Source organism: Camelus ferus, chromosome 4 (genome assembly GCF_009834535.1).
Source record: "Camelus ferus isolate YT-003-E chromosome 4, BCGSAC_Cfer_1.0, whole genome shotgun sequence".
Taxonomy (NCBI): Eukaryota; Metazoa; Chordata; class Mammalia; order Artiodactyla; family Camelidae; genus Camelus; species Camelus ferus.
In genome coordinates, this window is record NC_045699.1 from 66,272,585 (window position 1) to 66,297,862 (window position 25,278).

Genomic DNA, 25,278 nt, shown 5'->3' on the forward strand with positions numbered 1-25,278 from the left:
TTGAAAACTGAGAGTGTCTTTTATACTTCATTTGGTAGCAAAACCTAATCTGAACCAACACGAGGCTGTTTATAATTGTTAGTTATTCCATTTCATGTTAGTAAATACTCATGTTTTCCTGCAGGAATGCTAATGTCTCATTATAGGACACCAACCTAAATACTGGACATATTACATGTATGCAGTAGCCACCCTTTCTGAAGTCTCCAAATTTTGAGATCTGAAACTCTTTTGGATCTAAGAGTTTCAGAAAGAGGATTTTTGGATCTATATTAGCACTTTTTCCCCTAATCATCTGAACTACTGAAATCATGTTATTATTTCTTAAGGGAATCCTTTCATCATATCAAATACTGTGAAGAAGAGACAGAGTTTATTTGAAATAGAATATATCTTATCTTTGGATGACTTTGTTAATGATAAGCTTTTTTCATGATCAGTTCTATCATGTTGGGGTGTTTAGAAACTATCTATATAGAAATCTCTGAAATAAAATATTAAATTTTTTATCATCTGTGAAATAACCACATTTATTCTTATGATAGTGTAGTTAGTTTTATTTTTGTCCTTCCAGTAGAGATTGAATCACATCTTTTCAAAATGAATAAAAAGAGGGATTGTCCTAGACATGAAGAAGAAGATGCTGTATAATACTTTTCAGTGAAGTGTCTTTAGAGAGAGTGGGTTAACAGTTCACTTTCAGCAGTAAGGAACAGGCTCTGTGAATTCATGTTTACTTTCAAAACAGCTTGTGTTCTGTAGGAATTGTTTGCTTTTAAGTGTAGGAAAAAAAGTTCTACCTTGAGTACTCTGAACTACAGGGAAAAGTAATTTCTAAACACATGAAAAAATACAGTATCAGAAGCAAAGGTTGCCTACCTCATTTCCTAGTGTTAATATAATATGCGTTAAAGCCAAAGCAAAATTCTGTATGTAGTCTTAGTAACTCAACTTAAATATAATAAAATATAGTAAAAGCTGACGTAGACAAGAAACACATTTTATTTGTTTTTTTTGGTTTTTTTTTTTTTTAAGTTTTGCTCCCCTCTACCCCTTAACAGAGGCACTGGGGATTGAACCCAGGACCTCGTGCACACCAAGCACATGCTCTACCACTGAGCTATACCTCCCATCCCTGGGATCCTATTTTATATTCCTGGTCAGATGGTGTGAATATTCTCATGAAACAGATTTTTTAATGGAATGGAAATGCTTTCTCAGCGAGGAATGTATATAAGTATCTACAGTGTGTCTTCTACCTCTGCTCTGGGTTGCAGGTTGGCCGCCTTTTGCAGCAGTTAGCAATGACTGGCTCTGAAGAGGGAGATCCCCGGACAAAGAGCAGCCTTGGAAAATTCGACAAAGTAAGAATGAATACTGTGTCACGTGAAGTACTGTTTATAGAGGGTTCTGCTAAAGTATTAGTGAACCTAACTGTTCTCTTTATTAAATCTTGTCCCCAGTGATGTGTAAATTAAATACTCTTTTCAATAACTCTTGGTCTGGCTGTAGAGGATACAATGTTGGATCAGCAGCATTTAGGGGAGGATGTCATCAAAGATTACTGATTCTCATTATAGAGATGTTGAAGAGATGCCATTGTAATGAGAACTGAAGAGCTATTAAGATTATTTTATTTTTAAATATTGCTTTTTAAAAATTGTCAGTAAATCAAATCTATGAGTGTGTGAATCAGCAATAATTGTGCACCTTTCATAAATTAACATGACACTGTTTAGTTGGTTTAACTAAAAATTTAGTTGATCATATTTTGAATAGGCTGTACATTCAACCTAGATTAAAATTTAAAGGATATATAGTGAAATTTTCTTTCAACGTGTGATCACTAACCCTCGTTTCCTCCCCTAAAGTTTCTTGTTGTTGTCAGTATTTTGTGTCTCTATCAAGAAGGTTAAATGTATACAAGCACATTCCTAATACATTTTCCTAATTACAGGTGGTAGGATTGTGTGCACTGTTCTGCATCATGTTTGTTTCACATACCAGAATATCTTGCAGATTATTTTATATCAATTCATAGTTTAATTTTTTTAATGTTGAGTTTAAAATAATTTCCAAGAGGAAAAACTTTCTGCATGCTTGTCTACCATAATCAGAAATTTTGTTCCCTTATTTTAAAGAGGAAATGTTTCACTGTGATTTTTTTCCCCTATTTAAACAGAGCTGTGTTGCTGCTTTCCTTGATGTTGTGATTGGAGGCCGAGCAGTGGAGACCCCGCCAATGTCCTCCGTTAATCTTCTGGAAGGATTGAGTAGAACTGTGGTTTATATAACCTACAGTCAGCTTATTACTCTGGTAATGGCTTTATTCTTTAATAGGATTTCCTCAAAAGTCATTTATCTGAACATGGGCAGAGTCCTAGATGAGGACATTGTGTGAGAAATGTGTATTGTGTTTGAAAAATTGATTTCACAAGCTAATGGCCTTTTACTTTTGCCAGGTGAATTTTATGAAGAGTGTGATGTCTGGAGATCAACTGAGAGAAGATAGAATGGCTCTTGACAATTTATTGGCAAACCTACCCCAGGTGAAGCCAGGAAAAAGCAGCAGTTTGGAAATGACTCCCTACAATACTCCTCAGCTGTCTCCAGCAACCACGCCAGCAAATAAAAAGAATCGATTGCCTATCGGTAAAGAGAATTTCTTATATTGAGGCTTTCCCTTAAATTTAATATTTATTAGTCTTTGTTATTGCTTTGTGTTTTGGAATATAGGTTTAAATAATTTGGTAAAGTCTCTTCGTTTTTCCTGATGGTAATTCAATTTTTGAAAATTGCACCAGATTAGTTGTTTTATCAGTAGGCTTTAGCTTTATCTAGACATAATTTTCATAATTAATGGGGATCATGCCACTTGTATACTTTCTGTTTTTAGTGTCTCGGAAAATTTTGAAAATGAGATTTGTTATAAGTAGTCATCATTTGAATTATGTAGCCCTTGTTCTTTCCACAAAGTTCTAAATCATATAATAAAATAATTTTATTTTAGAAGTTTCTGTCAGTAAAGTTGAAAATATATAGTTATTATTTTTCCATTATTATCACTAATAGTTTTCTAATGACTGAGTTAAGGTCTTTGTTATTTTACAAAATTAAGCAAAAGTTTCATTTTATTTGGTCAAGTTCATTAAGAATTAGGAATTAAGCTTTCTTTCCTTAGTAAACATTTATTATCTACATATATTCACAAATTAATTGAGCATATACTATGTACCAGACACTTTCTAAATGTTGTTTCACATTTAATTCATGCAAAAAATCCACATAAAGAGTAGGTATAATCACTGTCTGGCAGGTAAGGCACTGTGTTCGACACTGGTGATACAAAGACCTAAGGGTCATGCCCTTACATTCAAGTTAGTTGCGGATAGTCTAGTAGGAGAGACCTTGGAAAAGACCAGCACCCTTCAGTGTACTGAGTGTCTAATGGAGATAGGCAAAGGGTGAGGGGAACACCTAACTTAACCATGTCGTGATGCTGTCAGGAGAAGATCCTGGGGCAAGTGAACCCTGTGCTTTCTCTTGAAGGATGAATGGAAGTTAGACAAAGTAAACAAGGCACGGAAGGAGTGTTTAGGCCAAGGGAGCAGAGGATTTTAGTGCCAAATTTTAAACGATAATGAGGAGCTCAGCAACAGTTAGTGAGCATGAATAGTAATTGTATTTTATACATTTGGAAGAATGGGATTTCATTTTTAAACGCTTATGAACTGATTTGTTAAGAACTGTCAATTTGTTAAAATTAATGTACCTTACATTTAACATAATATGGAATAATATAGTTAACAGAAATGTGGCATCATATTCTTCAAGACTTTGGCTTTCATCATCCCAAAATGTCAATTTTCAGAATTAAAAATAGAAAAAAAAAGAAATTTGACACTCAGTGATCTTTAATATTACAGGCTATTTGCACTTTTTTAATATGAAGAGATAAATGATTTTTGGTAAACCAGAGATTTTCTTTTTTTTTCCATGATTCACTCATGTACATTAGTTCTTTCATTTCTTGTCATCCAGAAGTGCCATTAAATATGGGTCTAATGGGAAGTAAATTTCAAATGTTTGCCCGGCATTATTCTGTATAGTCATGTGACCAGGTCATTGAACTTCATTTTTTAAAAAATGTGTCCATTATTCAGAGGGTTGATTTTCTTTTTGTTTAATGCTTTCGCATCCCAGGACAACAGTTAGCAGCCATCACTGCCTGGGATTCCTCAGCCACCAATCTTACTGCTCATATCACTCTAGTAACCCCATTTGGTGGGTAATAGGCTGTTCTTCCTTATATATCTTATATTTTAGAAATGGTTTATGAAATTGTGTTCCACGTGCATGTTGCTTTTGCTTTATGTAAATTGCTACATGAATTTTGATTACTTGCATTTTTATAAATTGTAAAGTTTGTCACCTAAGATTCATGTAGTTCATAAAATTGTATTTAAGTTTACAATTTAAGAGAGGACAGTGAGGGTCAGCAAAAATGTTAAGTGAACCTGTTTAGACTTTTGGAAGTTGATGTACTTTGATTTTGAAAGTAAGAGTGGTTGATAAACACATCTACAGCATTGTGGAGAGAAAATGATTGTTTATATTTCTGTCTTCAGATAGGTCTGCTTTCACTCAAACTGAAGTTGAAAGACTTGTTACTATTGAGTGTTTTTGCTTTATGTCTGTGCCTTTGATTATTTTGCACTGAAAGAGAATTTCTGTTTAGTATTCTGGTTGTGTTGAATTTTATTGTCCTCACAGAAGACTAATAGTCATAGAGAAGTTGTCACAAACTATCTAAATCTTTTAGTTTCCAAAAGTTCTTATAAGATTCATAGGATGGAGTACTTTAAAAAAAGGTATTACTTACGTACTTACAGGTAGGAAAAAACACCCCCAAATAATTAGATCCTTTATTGGTTTAGATTGTTCCCATAAAGCAAAAAGGAAACTTATGTTCAAACACAGGGCATCTTCTCTTCTGCATCTTTGAATGAGGTTAATACATTTCAGGAAAAGCAGTGTGTTTTCAAGAACTGATTCTGGTTTTGTCAGCAGTTGCCTAATTAATGTATATAACTATGTGGCTGTCAGATCTCTATATGAAACTTTCTAATGCCTGTAGGTTTAGTTATTAGTATGAGAGACCTATGGCAGTTAAATCACTGTGCAGGAGAAATAATTGAAGCTATCTTGAAAAGATAAGGAATAAGGTAGTGTTTTTCTTTTCACCCCCAAGTCTTAAATTGATTGGGATGTGTTTGCTGGCCTCCAGGTGTAGTCATCTGTGTGTCATTCCCTGTCAGATGAACATGGATCATTGTTTCTATTGATCAGTTTTGAAGAAGAATCTGTATTAGTCATTGGTAGCATAGCGGGGAAGCTAAGGGGCTTTTTTTTCTTATTCATATTCTTACCACTCTTTTTTTGTGTTGTGCATGTGCAAATGTTCCACATTAATAGAAAATATATTTTTGTATTTAGTGTGCTATTTTCTTCATTTTGTCTTTTTTCTCTAAATTATCTTATTTGAAATTTTTTTATTAGCAACTCGGAGCAGAAGCCGCACCAATATACTAATGGACTTACATATGGACCATGAAGGATCAGCTCAAGAAACCATCCAGGAGGTACAGCCAGAAGAGGTGTTGGTCATTTCCTTAGGAACAGGTCCCCAGCTTACTCCAGGGATGATGTCAGAAAATGAGGTATGACTATATTGTTACATTTTACTTATAGCTATTGATGTTAAGAAGTTTAGATTCGTTTCTTCTAAATAATGGTCACTTCTCTAAATCAGTATGCATTTAATAAATATTTTTTATTATCTTCAATGGGTCTACTATGACACTCCATCAAATGCTGAATAAACTCCCTGTGAACAGTAATAGAAGTCCTTCACATTAATACACCCATGGCACTGTAGTTGGTGACCAGATCCACACCAGAAGGAATTTTCCTAATAGTAGTAGAAGAGACAGGAGGCCAGGAAATTGTGGTATGGAAATTGGAGAGACTTTTCCAATGAGCTGTAGGAAATGTTTTATGTTTCTTTTCTTTTTAATCATATACTCGTGGTATTCCTGCTTTAAAGAGCCAAGCATTCTTTAGAAATAATTGCTGTTCTTTGGCTGGTTAAGAAGAAATGGAAGAGATAACGGAAAAGAAAACTAAGAAATTAAAATATTTTGAAGAAATAGGTGTGGGGATATGGGAATCAGTTTTAAGATACTTCTAAACAGAAGAACTTAAGACAGAGGCAAAAGGAAAGAAATCTTGACTCTTTAAAGGTAGGAGCCTGGGGTTTGGGGGTGGGGGTTGGATACAACTCAGTGGTAGAGCACATGCTTTAGCATGCATGAGGTTCTGGGTTTAATCCCTAGTACCTCCATTAAAAAAAATTTTTTTTAAAGACTTAAAAAAATAATGTAGGTAGGAGCCTCTTATAGACTGTGACCTCTTGAGAAAGAAACAGCATCTTATCTTCAACAGTGACTGCTTATCATTAAAGAAAACCTATTCCTGGCCTGGGAAGAAGGAACCAGTTGTAATAGTAAAGTGATGATGGTGGTTGGTAAAGCAGCATGACTCGTAGGAAAGAGGGCCATCAAACTCCAAAACTCTGTCCCTCCACACACACGCTCAAAACGAGTAAGCTGGCAAAAACGGTCAGAATCTAATGTAATGAAAACTTACAATAACCAGGGGAATGGTTAATAAGGGAGAAAACTGCCAAATTTCAGTTAGAGAGCTCTGGGGCATTTTACCTTACCCTGTTACTTCCCCCACCCCCAGCTCAGTGGCAGCCTTGGGGACAGCGGCCTGCATTCCTGTGCAGGGAGGTATCTTCACTGTGGTATGATCCTTTTGTTTTCCGTTAATTCATACCACTCTCCAGGCCTTTAGATGGATTTTTTTCCTGAAGATCCTTTGCACATCACTCACTATGATAAGTTTATGGGTTTAAGTTATCTTAAAAATGCAAAATGTGAAAATTTTTATATCTTTATTTAATTTCAAGCAAATAGGGAAAATAATCTTTTTGAATGACTTTTTAAAGGCATCACATGAGTAAATATATAGAGCCGTTAGAAAACCTTTTTAATTTAGTTACTTAAAGGCAGGGTCGGTTAAAACAGTCCCTAGAGGGTTTTTTGTTAGTTTATTTTGGTACTTCTTCTTTATTTTCTTTTTTAAACTTTTTTTTTTTTTTACAGGGGGAGGTATTTGGTTTTATTTATTTTTTAGAGGAGGTACTGGGGATTGAACTTAGGACCTCAGGCATGCTGAGCATGCACTGTACCACTTGAGCTTAGTGCTCCTCTGTTACTTTTTCTTTTTAAGTGAGGTTACTGTTCTTCATATTCTAGCAGTCTAGGAACCCAGTGGCTGTGAGTTCAAGTTCCAGGTGTGCTTAAAACAAGCTGTGTGACTCAGCAAAGCACTCAGTTCTTCATTAGATTGGTGATACGCACACAGAGCTGAGTAATTAGGCTTGTGGGGAGTGAGAAGTAATTATGTTATTGGGAAGTCATCCCACAGATAGGAAACACTATAAAAAGGCAATCAGCTCTAAGGTCAGTATGGCTTAAAAGTCATACTTCAGCTTCTGGTATGGACTTTTGTGGCTGTGATATGGTAACCAAGTAGAGGTTCCAGCTAGACTGATTCTGTCTAGAATTATTACTCTGTAAAAAATAATTTGTTTGCCTGTTTTCTTCCTGTTGAATTAGTTTATTATCTTTTGAAAAAAATGTTTGCAAGGTTAATGTCATCTTACTATGCCGGATGCTTTATATGCATCTTTTTATTTAATCCTCTACAACTCCGTGGCATATATACTGTTACTATCACCATTTTATAGATGTAGAAGGGTGAGGCTTAGGGAGCTTAAACTTATCCAGGTTTACGTAGTTGGCACACGGCAGACCTAGGAGGGCTGGACTGCTGACTCCAAAGCCTCTGGTTCCCGCAGTCCTAATCACTGTGCATCAGTGTCCCGTTGCCTTTTGCCGTTGTCTCTGACACCAGTAGGGTGATGGAAAGACATAGATAGGTTCAGTTCTTCTAATTGATACACTTTTATTCTAGGGGTACTTAGAAACTTGATCAGGACCTTGTAAATGGGTTTTTGGTTAAAAATGATAATCTAATATTAGGAAGAATTTAATATGTATTTGCCATGGTGTTTTTCTTATCCATAATCTTTCAGTTTTGATAAACAAATGTCATTTTATTTTTCAGGTCCTAAACATGCAGCTTTCGGATGGAGGACAAGGAGATGTCCCTGTCGATGAAAACAAACTCCACGGTAAACCTGATAAAACCTTGCGCTTTTCCCTCTGCAGTGATAATCTGGAAGGAATATCTGAAGGTGAAGGGTTACTTCATTCAAGGAGTTGTGTGATTCAAGTAATACTTTGTTTTGTGTTCTTTAAAGGAGCCTTATAAATTATAATTATACTGTCTGTGCCTCTCACTGAGGAGAGTAATGAGGTTTTCCTCTAATGATCTTGAACAGTTGGCTGTAAAGATTGTTTCTTGAATAAAATTAAGATTGCAAGAGACCTTTGGTCATAAAAAATGCAGAGGATCTAAGTCTTCTTTGGGACTGAATAATACCAAGTTTTGTTTCTCTAGTATTTATACCAAAGCTTATAGAGCTCCTTTAGAGGGATATAATGCATGTCTAAATGGAAAAAAAATGCAATCACTAGTATTTCACTATGTTGTGTATGCTTTTAATGAAGCAGAAAAATACAATGGAAGTAGGATGGAAATACAAAAGAAAATTAAAAAGCAAGATTGTGAAGTGAGAATATGTCGCTCTATGTGCTAGGACAAACGTTTATAATGAAAAATTTCTAGTTTACTAACATTTTGAAATAAACATAAACTTAACAACTTTCCCTTTTCCCCTAACCTTTGGAAAACATAAATAATGTACCTTCATCCTAGAAAGTGAAGAAAAAAATGGAATGATCTTATACTCTTACCATTCTATTAACAGTTAACATTTTGGTTTATTTGTATCAAAATTAGGTTTACACTGTTTGTAACCTTTTTTTTTTTTAAACAGTATAACAGTAATGTTTCCCTTTGTAATTCAGCATTCTTAAATAACAGTTTTAATGGTGGTTTTCTTTAACTTCAAGTGGGCATATCATAATTTATTTAAACATTCTTCTATGATTAAACATGTAGATTGCATTCACTTTTCAGACAGTATAAGAAGCCCTGCAACAAGCAGCCTTAGATGAATTTTTGATTGGTTCCTTAGGATAAATTTCTGAAAGCAAAATTGCTGACTTAAAGGGTGTGTGTATTTTTATGGTATAAATGTAGTATTAAAGACACTTTAATCAGTCTTTTTAGTCTCTTATCAAGGCATTAAGAATTACATGGTGGCTCATGACTTTTAAAAAGCTCACTCACAGTATAAACATTTCTCTAGGTCCCTCAAACCGTTCTAATTCAGTGTCCTCACTAGACCTGGAGGGAGAGTCTGTATCAGAACTTGGAGCAGGACCTTCTGGGAGTAACGGAGTTGAAGCTCTGCAGCTATTAGAGCATGAACAAGGTAAAGTGAGGTTGAGTACAGCTGCTCGAGTAGCAGGGAGTTTACCTGGTTGCAGGATACACAGTCTGTTTCCATATAAGTTGGCTGTGTTCAGTTGATTATATAATGACCATTAAACTTGCATTTATTTACAGTTCCTTCAGTTCTTAAAAATATATTTAGTTGCTAAGTGAATTATTTAGATTTAAATTACATAGAATAATTAACATGAATTGCTTGAATTCTGTAATATTTGGTGTTTCAATTCTGTAGTATTAAAATTTTAAGGGATACTAACCTAAAAACTCAGGGCTCAGGGAATTTAAAATAGGGAGAGAATAGTACACAAATGACTAAAAGTTGTCATACAAGTGCTTTGGCAGTTCTGAGTGAGAGATACATGTGGTTGAAAGTGTAAGAAATAGCTTCTTGGGAGCAAACAATAGCCTTAAAGGAGCACTGCATTGACCCAAACTGGAGATATCCTAGGAATAGTGTAAGCAAGTCAGAGAAGAGGCAACCATAGGACCTACTCAGGAACTGTCAGACAAGGGACTAGCGCGAAGTAAGGACTGAAAAGTAGATGGATTCTTCTTGTGCTTTAGGAAGATTAATTTAAAAAAGTTCTTTGGATTTGTTCATTTAAAGGTCACTGATGGCTTTCAAGGGAGTGTTGAGGGCAGATGCCCTCCACTGGATTTGAGGCAATGACTTTAGTTTGCATAAGAATTACCCGGGGAGTTAGGGAGGAAGAAAGGCTTTTCCCACGTCTCACTTCCAGAAATCCTGGTTCAGTCTGTTTTTAGAAAGGGAAGAGTATTGCCAGTTGGGTAATGTGTGGATTGAATAAAAATAATGCTGTGTTTTACTGGATCAGCTTGTCACTGTATCATTTAGGATTAAAATTTCTGCAAATAACAGAAACCTAAAATAATACTAGCTTAAGATAGATTTTGAAAGACTGTCACCTCTTTAACAAACCCTCTAGGTGATTCTGATTTGGGTGAACACTTTGTGAAATACTAGGTTAAGAAATTAATTGAGATAAATTGTAGACTACTTCTCATTGGTCAAGGGAAGAGAGAAAACTCTAGAACTGGGGGGCTGTATCCAAGTCAAGCAGAAAAAAACCCTTTTTTTTAGTATGGGTTTATCTGTTAAATTTTGCCCCAGTAATGCTGCATAACACACTACCCCAAAACTTAGTGACTTGAAACAATGAACATTTATTTTTGCTTTCAAGTCTGTGGGTCAGCCGGGTGGTTCTTCTGATTTGAACTGGGCTCACTCATGCATCTATAGTCACCAGTGGTCCAGTAGCGAGCTCTGCTGATCTTAGCTGGGGTCCGTTGGTCGCTGGGGAGCTGGCTGGCCTAGGATGACCTTTGCTTTGTTCCTTCTAGTTCCTCATCCTCTAGCAGGCTAGTCTCAGTTGTTCTCATGGGAGAAGGTTGAGAGAGAGCACATGTTTATGAGGTCTCCTGAGGCCTAACCTCGCAACTGACACACTTCCTCCCTACCCTTTTGGACAAAGCAAGTAACCAGGCCTGTGCAAATTCAAAGAAAGGAGACTATATCCCAATTTTTGACCAAAGGAACACTATAGAGGACAGGGAGACAATTGACTGCATTGATGGCTCCAGTTAATCTACCAGAATGGGGAGGACATTGGCTGAGCTTGGTTCAGAAAAGGAAAGAGTACATCAGTGAGGGAATAATCCTGTGTTTTAGTACTGTGTGCTGAGTGTTAGTGTTAAAATATGCAACTTGTAGTTCAAAGACATAAAGTTCTTTAAATTTGTTTTAAAAAAATGATAGCTGTGCTACTGTTTTTTAAGTGCTTAACTTTATTTTTAACAGCTACAACACAGGATAATCTTGATGATAAGCTAAGGAAGTTTGAAATTCGAGACATGATGGGGCTGACAGACGACAGGGATATATCAGAAACAGTGAGTGAGACCTGGAGTACCGATGTCTTGGGAAGTGATTTCGACCCTAACATTGATGAAGATCGCTTGCAGGAAATTGCAGGTAACTGCTGTTTAATGTCTCTGAAAGATTGCTATTTAATTATTCATATCCACCCACCCTTCGTGGGAGGGCACTCCAGTGCTCTGACAGACGTGCTGGATATGTTAGCAATAACTGGGAAACTGAGAGAACTGTATGTGACAAGGCATTTGTGTATTTCTTTTTTCTTTATTAGACATAGGTAGTGTTGTCTAGATTTGTGCCTCTCCTCCTGCAAAAAAAGAGAAACCAATCTTTTGAATTAACTCCTTGTCAAGTCTTGTTTGTAGGGCAGAGTACGTGTTCTTAGTCTATGATTAGCATATTCTTCTTTTGAGACTAAAACACCTTGCCTTAAGATGAAAATTCTTACAGGTTATACCTGTAAAATCTTTCAGATTGATATGCTACTGAGATTCTCTAAAATACGAATTTGCTTCTGGAAGGATTAATTCAGTTCCAAAGAATGACCAGTTTTTTCTTTTTCTTTTTTTCTTACATCAAGTTTATCAAGGTACAATTTACATGTGTTAAAATTTACTCTTTTTAGGATACTGTTTTATCCATTCTGAAAGATTCATAGCATCTTGTAATCATAGTCTTTATTTTCTTTTTAAATTATGGAACATTTCAAATACAGGAGAAAATAGTATAATGAAGACTGTGCGCCCATCACTCAGTTTCAACAATTACACACATACACAGAGCCAGTTTTGTTTCATCTCTTCTCCCACCTTATTATACCCTCCCCCCGTCCATTTAGGCAGGTTCCAGACATCATTTTATTTGTAATTATTGCATTTATTAAATTTAAAAGGTAGCTTTTATCAGTAACCTTTTTCCAAAAGGTTTTCATGCACTGACGTAGAATTGTTCTTTCATTAGGTTTAATCTGAAGAAGCGGAGCATTCTAGAGTATTTTTAACACAGGTGTACAATGTTTAATCCTCTCTGTTTGTATATTTAAGTAGTGTAAACAGATTTCTCAATTGGTTTTACATTATTTTGTTCAGATGCCAAAGTAGTGTTTTTCTTGGCAGTAAGCTCTATTTGGGCAGTAAGCTGTACTTACAGTTGAATGAGTGCTACAGAGGAGATGTGTATTTTCCTGCAAATATATTTTACTGCTCGAAATGTGTGGCTGATGTGCTAGGTGAAAACATTTGACTAATATAACTTTCTGTGGTTAAATGTCTTTGAGTGTTTTTAATCCATGTAGGACTATAAATGTTAGGGACATGTAAAATCTGCTGAAAACCAAGTGAAAGCTAGTTGAAATGACTTGACCTAATGATTTGTATTTTCCTTATGGAGACCAAGGTGAATAGTAGGGAACTGATGAAAAGGAGCTTGTGTTACTGTGACCAAAGTGGGAGATTTGTGCTTCTAGTGGTGTTTCTGATTGAAATTACTCTTACCTTGGCTTCTTTCTTGTGAGTAGCATAGAGATTTTGTTAGCTTAGTATTTAGCCTTTTTCCATTATCTCTGCTCTTTCCCTCAGGATCTTTGTTAACCCTTTGCTCTCCACTGGTTATACAGGTGCAGCAGCAGAGAACATGTTAGGCAGTTTACTGTGCCTGCCAGGTTCAGGGTCAGTGCTTCTTGACCCCTGCACTGGTTCTACCATATCAGAGACAACCAGCGAAGCTTGGAGTGTAGAGGTATTGCCAAGTGACTCAGGTTAGTATGCTGTCATCGTTTGCTTTTTGATTTGCAAAGAAGCTTTAAATGTGAGGTATCCTAATTTCTATATTATGTACATTTTGTGAGATAAACATTTGACAAGTACGAGGCAATCACATCGCTAAGAGTTCCAAATGGAAAATTCGGGTATTTTCTGTCCATCAAGAAAAATATGCAGTATTGGATGGCATAGGCTAAGATGGCAGGTGCTTTCTGACTCCGTGTTCTGTTATTTTGAAAGCAACCCATCAGAATTCTGTGTGGGACACTGAGTTCAGTATCTCCCACTAACTTATCACAAAATAGGCATAGCAGCGCAACTTGAACCCTGAGTGGTTGGATGCCTGGTAAGCATTTTGGAGAATGTGACCCAGAGATACTTAACGTATTTTTGAAGTACACTGAAGTTGAGACTCTGGAGTCCTGAGAATTATTTTGTGCAGGATTATCATAAATGTATATAAAATGTTTTGTACTTTCTCTTATGTATTGCTTGTATTTCTGCTTTTTTTCCCCTGATTATGAGTATAAATTCTTGCCTTCAACTGAATGTCAACCACCAGAATGCAAATGTAACTAACTATATGTCTGAATTACGTTCTGTTTGATCAGGTTGGCTCAATAATAATGAAATGATTCTTAAATGTGTTTTATAACGTTAACACACTTAGACATGCTAACCTTTACATAAGGAGACGGTAGGATTATCTCACTATCTAGTGAGCACCCATAAGGAGTTATTTTTTAGAAAGTGATGGACTTAATACTAATCTATTCTGTATTCTCTTGTTCAGTTTACTTGTTAACCAATAGAATACTCTATGAGATTAGTGATCTGGAAGCAGAGTTTTCATCTGTGCACAGTGAGCTGGCCTATACTGGGATGAAAAATCACAACCTTGACTTCTCTAACATTTGATCTAACTAACTTTGCTAACTGGCTTAGACTTAGAAATCTATTTACACTCATTCCCCTTCATGCCTAGTAGCTCTCATTTTCATCTGGGTCACAAAAGCTGAAACTGTGACATGCTAACGGAATTACTCATGTGATACCTCACGTCTTCTGTCTAGAGGCCCCAGATCTTAAGCAGGAGGAACGTCTACAAGAACTGGAGAGCTGTTCTGGCCTGGGTAGCACATCTGATGATACGGATGTCAGGGAGGTCAGTTCCCGCCCCAGCACACCAGGCCTCAGTGTTGTGTCGGGTATGTCTGTCTTGTTTTAAGGAATAAGGATTTGAAGGTGTGTTCTCACCTCCCCATTTATAAATTTGATAACAAAAAGATATGTTTTATTTAAGATCTGAGTAATTTCCAGGAAACAGTTATTTCCGTGGGACCTTACATCTATGAGAAGTTAATGTGTGGCTTTATAGATCCTGTTGGAGTAGCTGACGAAAGTCTGTGTGTGTTACCTCTCTGAGTCTATCTGTTCTTGGTAGCATCTGCTACTATATTTAGCTGTCACATGCTAATCCTGATTATGTTATACAAACCAAGGTAAATGTATTTAAGCAATAGTACAATGAGGGATATGATGCCTAACAACTCACATGTGTAGAACTGGGACACACAAATTTTGAGAATATATACATTTCTCCAAACTTCATATACTTTTTGTGCAGTTATTTTGTTCTTCTTGCTGTTTATTTTTTATTATTTTTTTCTTAAAGGCATAAGTGCAACCTCTGAGGATATTCCCAATAAGATTGAAGACTTGAGGTCTGAGTGCAGCTCTGACTTTGGGGGTAAAGATTCTGTCACTAGTCCGGACATGGATGAAGTAACTCACGGTAAGAAGGGGAATTGAGAGGGACTTTTAGAAATGATCAAGTCCATGGCTGAAACTGGCAGTCCTGACACATTGCTGGTGATAATGTCAGTTGCTCTAGCACTTTCGGGCATAATTTGGCAATACACATAAAAGGCCTTAAAATAAGTTTCACGTACTAAATTTGGTTCATTTAGTCGACTTTAGGAATCAGTCATGAGGAACAGTTCATGTATGGAGAAAGTCTTATGCGCAAAGGTGTTTTCATAATATTTATAGTGACAGAAAAATAGAAACAGCCTAAGAATTGAAAAATAGAATGGCTAAGTGAATTTTGATATAACTGCTTGCTAGAATTTATACAGCTGTTTTTTAAATGCTTTAAAGAATATGAAGTAACTTAGAGAAATATCTAGAACATATACTTGGAACATTTATTTTAAAGAATTTTATATATAATAGAGCATTAAAAAGCCTGTCATAGAGAAAGCACTGAAAAGAAATACCAGTAAGTAGTGATTTTATATATTGGGTACTGGGTTTGAAGTACTTTTTTTCCTTTACATTTTTTTTTTTCTTTACTTTTTTTAAAATTCAAAAATCAGAATTTCTTATCCTCAACACTATGGACATTTGGGGCCAGGTAATTCTTTGTTGTGGGGGCTTGTCATGTGCATTGTAGGATGTTTAGCAGCATCTCTGGCCTCTACCAGAAGCACACTATCCCCTTCCCTCTCCTGCAGTTATGACAACCAAAGGTGTCTCCAGACACTGCCAAATGATCCCCTGGAGGGGCAAAATAGGCCCAGCTGAGAACCACTGTTCTACACCAGCACTTTTCAAAATTGTAGTCTCCATGGACCACTGAGAGCCCTTGAGATCTGTTCGTGGGATGGGGAGGTGTGAGGTCAAAACTGTTTCATAATGATAAAAGGTTATTGTCCTTTTTACCGTGTTGACGTTGCACTGGTGGCGCATAAGCAAAGGTGGGTACAAGTGCTGGGGTGTTAGCACAAAGCAGGGCAGTGGCACCAGACCACAGTAGCAGTCACTGTACTCATCTCACAGTTTAAAAAAGAAGTTTTACTTATGAATGTCTTTAATGAAGTAAAAATTATTTAATTCTGTATCTCAACCCTTGAGTACACATCTATTTAATATTCTGAAGAAACAGGAAATACCCCTAACACATTGCTGCTGCATTCTGAAATATGATGAAGTGTCTCAAGGAAAAGCAGTTATATGATTGAGTTGTCACCTTAACTACACACTTTTTTTTTCTCATTTGTTTTTCATGAAACACCATTTTTACTTGAAAGAACAACAAACTGTAGTTATTCATAGTTGGGTATTTGGCAGATGTTTCTTGAAAGATAACAAAGTGAGCCTGTCATTTCAAGGAAACAACTGACAGGATAGAGTTTGTTGCCAATGGTAAAATTCAAGATTTCAGATAAAAATTAAAATTTTGGGAAAACTTGTGTCCACCTCCACAAGCTTGACAGCTTCCTGCTATTTAAAAACTTTTCCAGTGAGATTGGTGGTGATATTAAAAATGTCATTTTTGATAATGTATGATGAAATATCTCAACATTTGGAAGATCTGTTATCTAGTTGAACCAATATTTTCCAGATGATCAGTGCATATTGTTAGAAAATCATGCTTGGTTATAATAGATCCATTCAAAATAGACAGACCAGTAAATTTCAATGTAACAGAGTCCAAAGTTCATTGATTTGGTTTCAGATTCCAAATTGTAGCTATCCTTTAAAAAAATGGCGTACTTCTTGTCAAGATTTGGTGTCGTATCAAAGAATAACATCCACAATTTTCTGAAAAGTCTATTAAAATATTGTCCCTTTCCCACCTACATATCAGAGGCCAGCTTTTCTTTACTTCCACCAAAACAACATATTGCAGTAGATTGAAAGCAGAAACAGATATGAGAATCCACCTGTGTTTTATTAAGGTCATATGTTAAAGGAATTTGTGAATTTGTAAAAGTGACATTTTTCTTGTTATTCTTTATTTTGGAAAGTATGTTTTTTTTCATTAAAAGAGGTTATTTGTGTTAACATTTAATGAGTAATTTTAAATTAATATTTAAATATTCAATATAAATGTATTAAGAATAAAATTTTAATTTGTATGTTCTTTTAGTTTTGATTTCTAATATGGTAAATATTACTAGCTATAACCAACATAAATAAGCTTTTAGAGTTACATTTTTTTCAGAATGTTAAAGTGTCCTAAGACCAAAATTTTGAGAACAGGTATTTTAAGCTGTCTTTCATAATGGCACACTATTTCTATAGTTTTAAAAAAGGAAGGTAATTATAAGACAGAACAAAAGGAACAGTCAAAAGGGAAAGTAGTACTATCATTATCAACAAAGAGCTCAGACTCAAAGTTTAGAATAACAGTTTCTTTTATGTATTTGTAAGTTTTAGTCTCTGCATACTCATCTATTTTAATATTTCTGATTTTGGTTGTTTAGACATATGCTTAGAGGAGTCATCTTTTACTCTGTAGCTTAAAAATAGTGTGCTTTAGAAGTTCAAGTTTGTTTTGTAGTGTCATGTCGTATTACTCATTTTTGTTCTGAGTTCTCTCATGAATTGTCTTTTGTTGAGAGCGATATTAGAATTTCACAATTTGTAATTTGTAATTTATACTCCTTCTGTAGGTAGTGTTGCCCCTATTTTTATAGGTGGAGGGAAGATGAGACTCAGGGAACTTGTGGCATCCTGAAAATGATGACTTACATCTTCTGGCTCTGCTCTTTGCATTAACCATAATACAGTTTGGCCATTAGACGGAGGAGGCATGTGGATGCTAGACCACTTAAATGTAATTAAAATCCATGTATGTAGATAAAAACATAAAATGAATTTGAAGTAATCAAAGTATGCTGTTTATTAGATTTTGTTTTTTCTGATCTGCCCCTCAAGTTCTACTTGATCATAAAAGGAAGACTGTAGAAGACAGAACCTTTTTCACTGTGTTGAGCCTCTCACTGAGTCAGGAGTTCTGAGTTGGTCTCACAGTTAGCTCTTGTTTTAGGTGCCCACCAGCTGACCTCTCCTCCTTCGCAGTCAGACTCTCTGCTTGCCATGTTTGATCCACTGTCTTCACATGAAGGTAAAGTAGTCAAGTGAATTCTTTGACTTTTGTTTTATCACGGACAGAGGAATGAAACCAAAAACCCTTTGTTCATGTCTTTGTTGAATCAGTTGTGTGTCAGCTGCAAACTTTTTTTCCTGTGTTCCAGGGGCTTCTGCTGTGGTAAGGCCAAAGGTTCACTATGCCAGGCCCTCACATCCACCACCAGATCCCCCAATCCTGGAAGGAGCTGTGGGAGGAAATGAGGCCAGGTTGCCAAACTTCGGTTCCCATGTTTTAACTCCAGCTGAGATGGAGGCATTCAAGCAAAGGCATTCTTACCCTGAGAGATTAGTTCGCAGCAGGAGCTCTGATATAGTGTCTTCTTCTGTCCGGCGGCCTATGAGTGACCCCAGCTGGAACCGACGTCCAGGGAATGAAGAGCGAGAACTCCCTCCTTCCGCAGCCATTGGTGCTACTTCTTTGGTGGCTGCACCTCATTCATCATCTTCATCCCCGAGTAAGGACTCCTCAAGAGGAGAGGTATGGGACGCAGACTGTGTAGAATTTTCTAACTCTGGTCAGCTTTAGTGTTCCATCTGCCTAGTTCTCTTGATGCCTGAAATTAACATGGAATATGTAAATCTAGGATGAAGGATGGACAGTAGTCATGATTAAAGGTGACTTGTCAGTCTGGTATGTCTATAATCCATAAAAAACTTCTACTTTGTTTTTGTAGTAAGGTATCTTGAATTTTTAGGACACTTTTAACTTTTCTCCAAGCAATTTTGTACCTTATTTCATTGAAACCTCACAGTTCCCTTCAGAGATGGTTAGAAGAGGTTTTTTTCTTTTTTTTTCCAACGAGATACTATTTTTTATTTTGAAACAATCACAGACTTATAAAAAAGTTGAAAGTAGATACAAAGAACTCCCCCAGCCATGTAAGAGTAAGTTACCAACCTGATGCTCCAATGCTCCATCACCTATGAATACTTCAGTGTAAGTTTCCTACAGACGGCACCTTCTCCTGTACATCATAGTACAGCTGTCAACATCGGGAAATTAGAATCAATACATTGCTACCCTCTGTTCTCATACTCCATCTTCATTCATGTGTCCCCAGTTGTCCCAGTAGCATTACGCATGTAAATGTGCATGTTAACACAAATTAAAATTGTGTAGATAGTAGAGTGAAAGGATCCCGCATAGAATTACATCTTGTGTTTAGTTACATGTCTTTTTAGGCTCTTTCAGTCTAGAGCATTTCCTCAGTTTCTCCTTGACTTTCTTGACCTTTACTCTCTTGGAAGTTACTATTTTCTATTATTTTCTAGAATTTCCCTCAATTCGGATCTGCTTGATATTTTCTCAGGATTATATTCAGGTTATTCATCTTTGGCAGGAATGTCACTCAAGTGACACTGTTCATTTCACTGCATCCCACCACGCAGCTCACAATTTTAATTTGTCCCACTCTCTGGTGTTCATTTGGATCATTTGATGAAGATACTGTCTGCCAGGCTTCATTACTGTTAAGTTACTCTTTTCCCCTTTGTAATTAGTAAGTATTTTGGGGAGGAGAGGGAACTTTGAAAATATGTAAATACCTTGTTCTTCATCAAATTTTTAATTTATCCACTTATTTATTGTATCTGTGGTCTTATGGTTTTCTATTGTTAGTCAGTGGGTTTGTTACTGCCATTTATTTTGAAACCCAGTTTTCCCTGATTTGGCCAGCGGTCACCCCTGCAAGCTGGCTCCTGTGTTCTTTTGACACGCTGCTGTCATTCTTTGAGTATTTATTTGCTTTCTGGCATGAAATGTTACAAGCTTATATTGGACTCTGTCTGTCTTAGTCCTGGAATCAGCCATTTCTCCAAGGATCCCTTGTTCCTTTCCGTAGAAAATGTTTTTTAGAAATCAGGATCTGGATACTAGGTGTGCTCTTTCCTGTAGGGGTGTTGCTGCTCCCAGGGTCTCTCAGGAGACAGAGCCAGGGAGTGTGTGTACGTGCACATGTCCATGTGTATTTATATCTGTGTCTTTCTTTTTATATGTAAAGGACCATATGTCCTATATGTAAAGTCAAAAAATAAGATAATTCATTTGATCTTTCTCCTTTTCCATATTTGTAGTTCCCTTCTCCAGCAGTGAGAAACTTGCTTTCATTATTCCTCATGTTTGTTCTTACTTGATCCGTCCTCCTGTATGTAATCCATATCCCATCCCCACTGCTAAGCCCTCCCTGATGCCCTCATTTCTCTGCTGAGGTTCTGGTATCCCATTCACGTGGATGCCCTTAGGGAAGGTGTTTTTAGTTCTAGTTTTGTAGATGCAAAATCAGAAATTAAGTGATTTTGTCTAAGATCACTTGATAGGTTAGTAAAAGCATTGCAGTCCCTCCCGTCTGACATGTGGTCTTAATAACTCATTATAATTGGTGATCAAAACATGAACTTTGAAATTGGTCATATCTAGGTTTGAGTCCTGGCTGTGCCACATACAGTCTGTGTAGACTTGGGGAGAATGGGGAGATAACCTTTCTTAGCCTCATATTTCTCATCTGTAAAAAGGGCTTAATAATAGTATCTATCTCCTAAAGCTACTGTGAAGTTTAAATGAGATAATATATGTCCTTATACTCAGTGTTTGGCAAATAGTACATACTTAGTTTTATTACTAATACTACTGCTACCATTTCTACTATGCTCTAGATTTTTATTTGCATTGCATTTACTTATTCTTATATGAGTATTACTGAGTGCCTACTCTATGCTAGACTCTGTATTAAGCTTTTGGTTTCTTGACAATAATGAGGTACTGCTTACCCTTAAGCAGATCAGAGTCTGGTGCTTAAAAGGAATAATTCCATGTTCCAGAAGTTGCTCATACAAGAGTAAGAACAGTTTTGCTTTGGAGACGAACAAGAGTGGTTTTTGTATTTCACAGACTTACTAAAATCCTTCTCATAGTAATTTATCCTACTGTCCAACTCCAAATAAAGCATCGAACTCTTTCTACAGACTGAAGAACGCAAAGATAGCGATGATGAGAAATCAGACAGGAACAGACCTTGGTGGAGAAAACGTTTTGTTTCTGCCATGCCTAAAGGTAATTTTATAAAATATCAGAATGCTATAATAGCAACAAAAAGCAAAGCCCCAAAACCTCTTCAGAGAGCCAAAATCTCAATTCTGTGAGGCTGGTGGGGCCTAAGTTTCTAGCTGTTTTGAGGGTGTAGAAAATGGTTTCACTCAAGTGAATGCTAAGGTAGAGCTTTAGAATTGACAGTTCCTGTTCTTTGCAGGAAATGGTAGTGGTTTTATAAATGAAAGTCCTGCAGGTCACAGTTGTTTAAATATCATGTACCATTGAAGTTAAACATACAAGACTTTTGACATATGTATTGCTAATAATTATTGCAGGAAAAAGGGATGCTATTGGTAAACAAACATTGAAAATTCATCCTTTACATTCCTGGAATAAACTTAAGCCTCTTATGTTTATGTTCATTGAGGATGTTAATACCCTGAATATTAGTGTTTACTTTGGAAGGCAGTTGTGTAAAATTGTTTGCTTTTTTTGTGAATAGCCTGGCATCATACCAGTAGGTATTGATATTTGAGTTGGCAAAAGCATCTCTTCCAGAAAGGAGAGATCATTTGGGATTAAAGCAAGAGGCTCCTTCTAAAGGCCTCTTCTCGGCACTGTGGCGCTCAGGAGTTGAAGAGTACTGCTTTCACGCCAGACTCAAGCCCACTTGAGGAAAGGATGAAGCTCAGAGCTTTGAATGTGTTGGTTTTTGAGCAGAGGTTAAGAGGCATTGGTTTTGATTCAGTCCCAATAGATTCCTGTTAAATCATTCTTCTGTGATAGATGACCCCAAAGCAGATTCTGAAAGCTTCTTTAAGAACCTTCAATGCTGTTTTAAGAATGATTATCAATTGACACCCTGGATTTCTTAGCTTTTAAACTTTTCACCTTCCTTTCACTTAGAAATGTTGGCACACCAGTTAACTCCAAAATGACTGCTGTCTTCCGAGTAGTGCAGTATGTTATATGTCACACTACTGACTTTATTTAATTTCCAGCTCCTATACCATTTAGAAAGAAAGAAAAACAAGAAAAAGACAAAGATGATCTGGGGCCTGACAGATTCTCAACACTCACAGGTTTGTAGACCCATGGACTTCCTGGCTCCTTCATTCCCAGAGCACATATTTCATGACACTTTTTCTTGGGTGCCATAAGCGTTGCCTTTTTAGAAGGGTGTGTCTGTGTGTGTACAGTGGGGAGTATGTTCTTCATAGCTCTGTGGTTTCAGTTGGCGGCCACAGTGAATCTCAGTGTGCTCTTCCTGCAGACCGCCACCACCATCATCATCCTCATTATCATAACTTCTGTTTATGATCCTGAGCCTCTAGGCACACCCTAGAACTCGCCATCTCAGTGGGATGATGACACGCAGTGCCTTTGAGCAGAGTGTGGTGATGGTGTTAGTGCTATGCATGCCATATCTTTGGATCATTGATTGAATAGTCTTCTCTAACATTGATCGTAGAATTCGAAATTTACTTCCATCTATATATAGTTCTTGAATATTGAGGATCACTGTGAAATTCTGTTTTACCTAATCATTTCCTTTTTTTTAATCATAAATTTATAAACTTTACCAATTTTTTACAGCTCGAATCATTTTAACATTGCTATCTGACCCAGGGAAAATACAACTAGGGGTTGAGTTCTTACGTTATTCAGCATTTGTATTTTTGCAGCTTCTTTCTGGCACGTTATGAATGAACACCCTAGGAAGAAAGACTTTGAGAGGTAGTGTTAATGACCCAACCTTGAGTTTGATAGCTGTATACTGCCTCCAGTGACTATAGAACATCTGTAGGGAAATTAATTTCTCACCTCTTTTTTTTCTTTATCTTAAATTATGTTATCCTATTAAGTTGAAATGAAGATTTTCATTTAAAAATGGGGTGGGTTTCAAAAGAACATCGTCCTCATAGAGCTCAGTGTAGTACAGGTAGAATCCCATTTCAGCGCGTAGCATTGTCATGTCTGTTTCTGAAACACATGTAGACATTTCTGTGTCCTAGCACACATCCCTGCTTATTTGATGAGGTGATTTTGCTGGAATAAAGGGTTTTGAACAGCAGGAGCTGTGCTTCCAGGTCATGATTTCCTGCTGAGAGCAATCAAGCCTCTCTTACTCAGTCAGCAAATGCTTGTTGAACATCTGACTCATGCCAGGCACTGTGCTAAGTGTTGGAGGTGTTAAGTCAAATCACACATGACTCTTGTTCTTTAGGAACTTGCAGTCTGATTGAGAAGAGTTGGAAAGGCATCCTTTTGGCAAGATATTTATGCTTTCTTACCATGCTCCTGGTTTTAGAACACCACTCTGTGAAGTCTTCACAGAGTGGAATACTCTTAATGAAATCTCATGTTTTCAAAATGTTGAATTAATAGCTTTGGAGAAGTTATAAATTATTTTTTACTTGTATTTTTAGGCAATACATTTTTCTTAGCTCTTGGTACCTAAACTAGAAGCTAAGTAGAGTAACTTTTTCATAAAATATTTTATTTTGTTTGTGTTTTGAGTCTAGCAATTTTAGCTTCCCTACTGGTGCAGAAATCTCTGCCCAGTGCTAATTACTGGCCCATTGCAAAGTATCATTAAATCAATTTTACAGTGTTATGAAAGGAAAGTCTTAACAGTATGTCCATAATCTTGCTACCTTAACTGTTCTTTTTCTCATGTTCTCTCCTGATCGTTCCATATTTCTACATGGCTTTTCATGATTGAATCAGAGTATGTATGTAACTTTGTAGTCTTCTTTTACCATATGTTACTTCATAAACCCTCTCCCAGTTTCTACTAGACCTAGTTGGTTTTTAAATAGTTTTTATTGGCTCTAAGATAATCTGTCATATGATTTTACTGCATTATGATCCTTCTCTTGCTTTTGGATATTTAAATTTGTTTAATTTATCCAATTTTTTACTATAAAAATACTACTTACAGCTTTGTATATATAGCAATTTTTGTTTTCATTATTGTCCTCGGATAAAATTTTTAAGAATGTCATTGTAGAAATAAAGGTTATAGGCAACATTGCTGCTTTCACTATGTTTAGCCAAATTTTATTGTCCTCTTCTCAGAGCTCTCAGCAGTACTCAAAACTAATAGCAAATAAAAAGATTTCCTAATGATAAAGATTTTATCAGTTTACATTTTGAGGAAAATCAGACTTCATTAGGACTCTCTTATCATGCATTCAAATATCATTATAGCAGAAAGATTAAATTTGGAAATAATTTCTCCCTATAGTTTACCACAGTTTTACAAAGACACAAATACTAAAATTTTTTTTCATGGAAACAAAAGAAGAGCCTATGAGCATACCACTTTGCCTCTTTCTACCTTGATTTCCTCTTCTGGAAAGTGATAATAATGTCCTCTTTTGTGGATGATGATAGTTCCTCCCTGTGGAGTGGTTGTGATGATGAATTTAGATCATTCATATAAGGTATTTAGCACAGTTCCTGGCACGTGGTAAGTGCTCAATAAATGTTAACTGCTATTAATATTAGTTGCTGTTAACACACACACACACATAAAATCTAGTGATTTTTGTGTGTTTTTAGGCTTTTTAAAAATGGGATTCTACTGGAGTGTGGACATTTATGGTTACCTGCTTGGCCTAGATCTATCTCAGGAGTTTGCATTTCACTGTGGAACTCTGTTTTGTCCCATACATCTGTAGCAATTCTTTGCTTTGATAACTGGTAACTAGTGAGTGCCATCTGACTCCAGGAAAACTTTTTGATGTGCTGATTTTGCTGACAGGATAGTGGGCCTGTCAGTAACCAGTGCTGCACCTGCGATTGTTATGATAAGCTTTTTCTCTGTGCACCCCGGGTACAATTCCAGCACTCCCCAGCAATGTCTAGGTTCTCTAGGAGTGCCTCTGACACTGTTGCGTGCACATAAATGCTCTACTCCAGCAGCTGCAGTCATGGTGAGATTTAGTGAGATAAAATATGAATGTCTGAAGTTTTCAAATGTGGTGTAGAGAGAAAAATTCATGAAGAAAGAATGGAGGAAGGCATTTATTGTT

At 36.4% G+C, this 25,278-nt stretch overlaps 1 protein-coding gene and 1 non-coding gene across 8 annotated transcripts in view; one reads left to right on the forward strand and one right to left on the reverse strand.

The window, feature by feature from the left end:
* The window catches only part of GAPVD1 (GTPase activating protein and VPS9 domains 1), a 61,458-nt gene that overhangs the window by 21,634 nt on the left and 14,546 nt on the right, over window positions 1-25,278 (forward strand). For 3 of the 7 annotated variants that reach the window (XM_032478432.1, XM_032478433.1, XM_006187715.3), the window contains 14 exons: window positions 1,278-1,364; window positions 2,183-2,317; window positions 2,463-2,652; window positions 5,560-5,720; window positions 8,257-8,386; window positions 9,467-9,592; window positions 11,432-11,605; window positions 13,125-13,265; window positions 14,343-14,477; window positions 14,945-15,064; window positions 18,107-18,184; window positions 18,315-18,688; window positions 21,172-21,259; window positions 22,240-22,320. In XM_032478432.1, the coding sequence (XP_032334323.1) occupies window positions 1,278-1,364; window positions 2,183-2,317; window positions 2,463-2,652; window positions 5,560-5,720; window positions 8,257-8,386; window positions 9,467-9,592; window positions 11,432-11,605; window positions 13,125-13,265; window positions 14,343-14,477; window positions 14,945-15,064; window positions 18,107-18,184; window positions 18,315-18,688; window positions 21,172-21,259; window positions 22,240-22,320 (2,020 nt within the window). Of the gene's footprint in view, window positions 1-1,277; window positions 1,365-2,182; window positions 2,318-2,462; window positions 2,653-5,559; window positions 5,721-8,256; window positions 8,387-9,466; window positions 9,593-11,431; window positions 11,606-13,124; window positions 13,266-14,342; window positions 14,478-14,944; window positions 15,065-18,106; window positions 18,185-18,314; window positions 18,689-21,171; window positions 21,260-22,239; window positions 22,321-25,278 lie in introns of those variants that run through there. The other 4 variants (XM_032478434.1, XM_032478435.1, XM_032478436.1 and 1 more) reach the window with 4 other exon arrangements.
* Window positions 1,059-1,130, reverse strand: TRNAT-GGU. The gene has a single exon. It is a non-coding gene; the product is annotated as a tRNA-Thr (tRNA).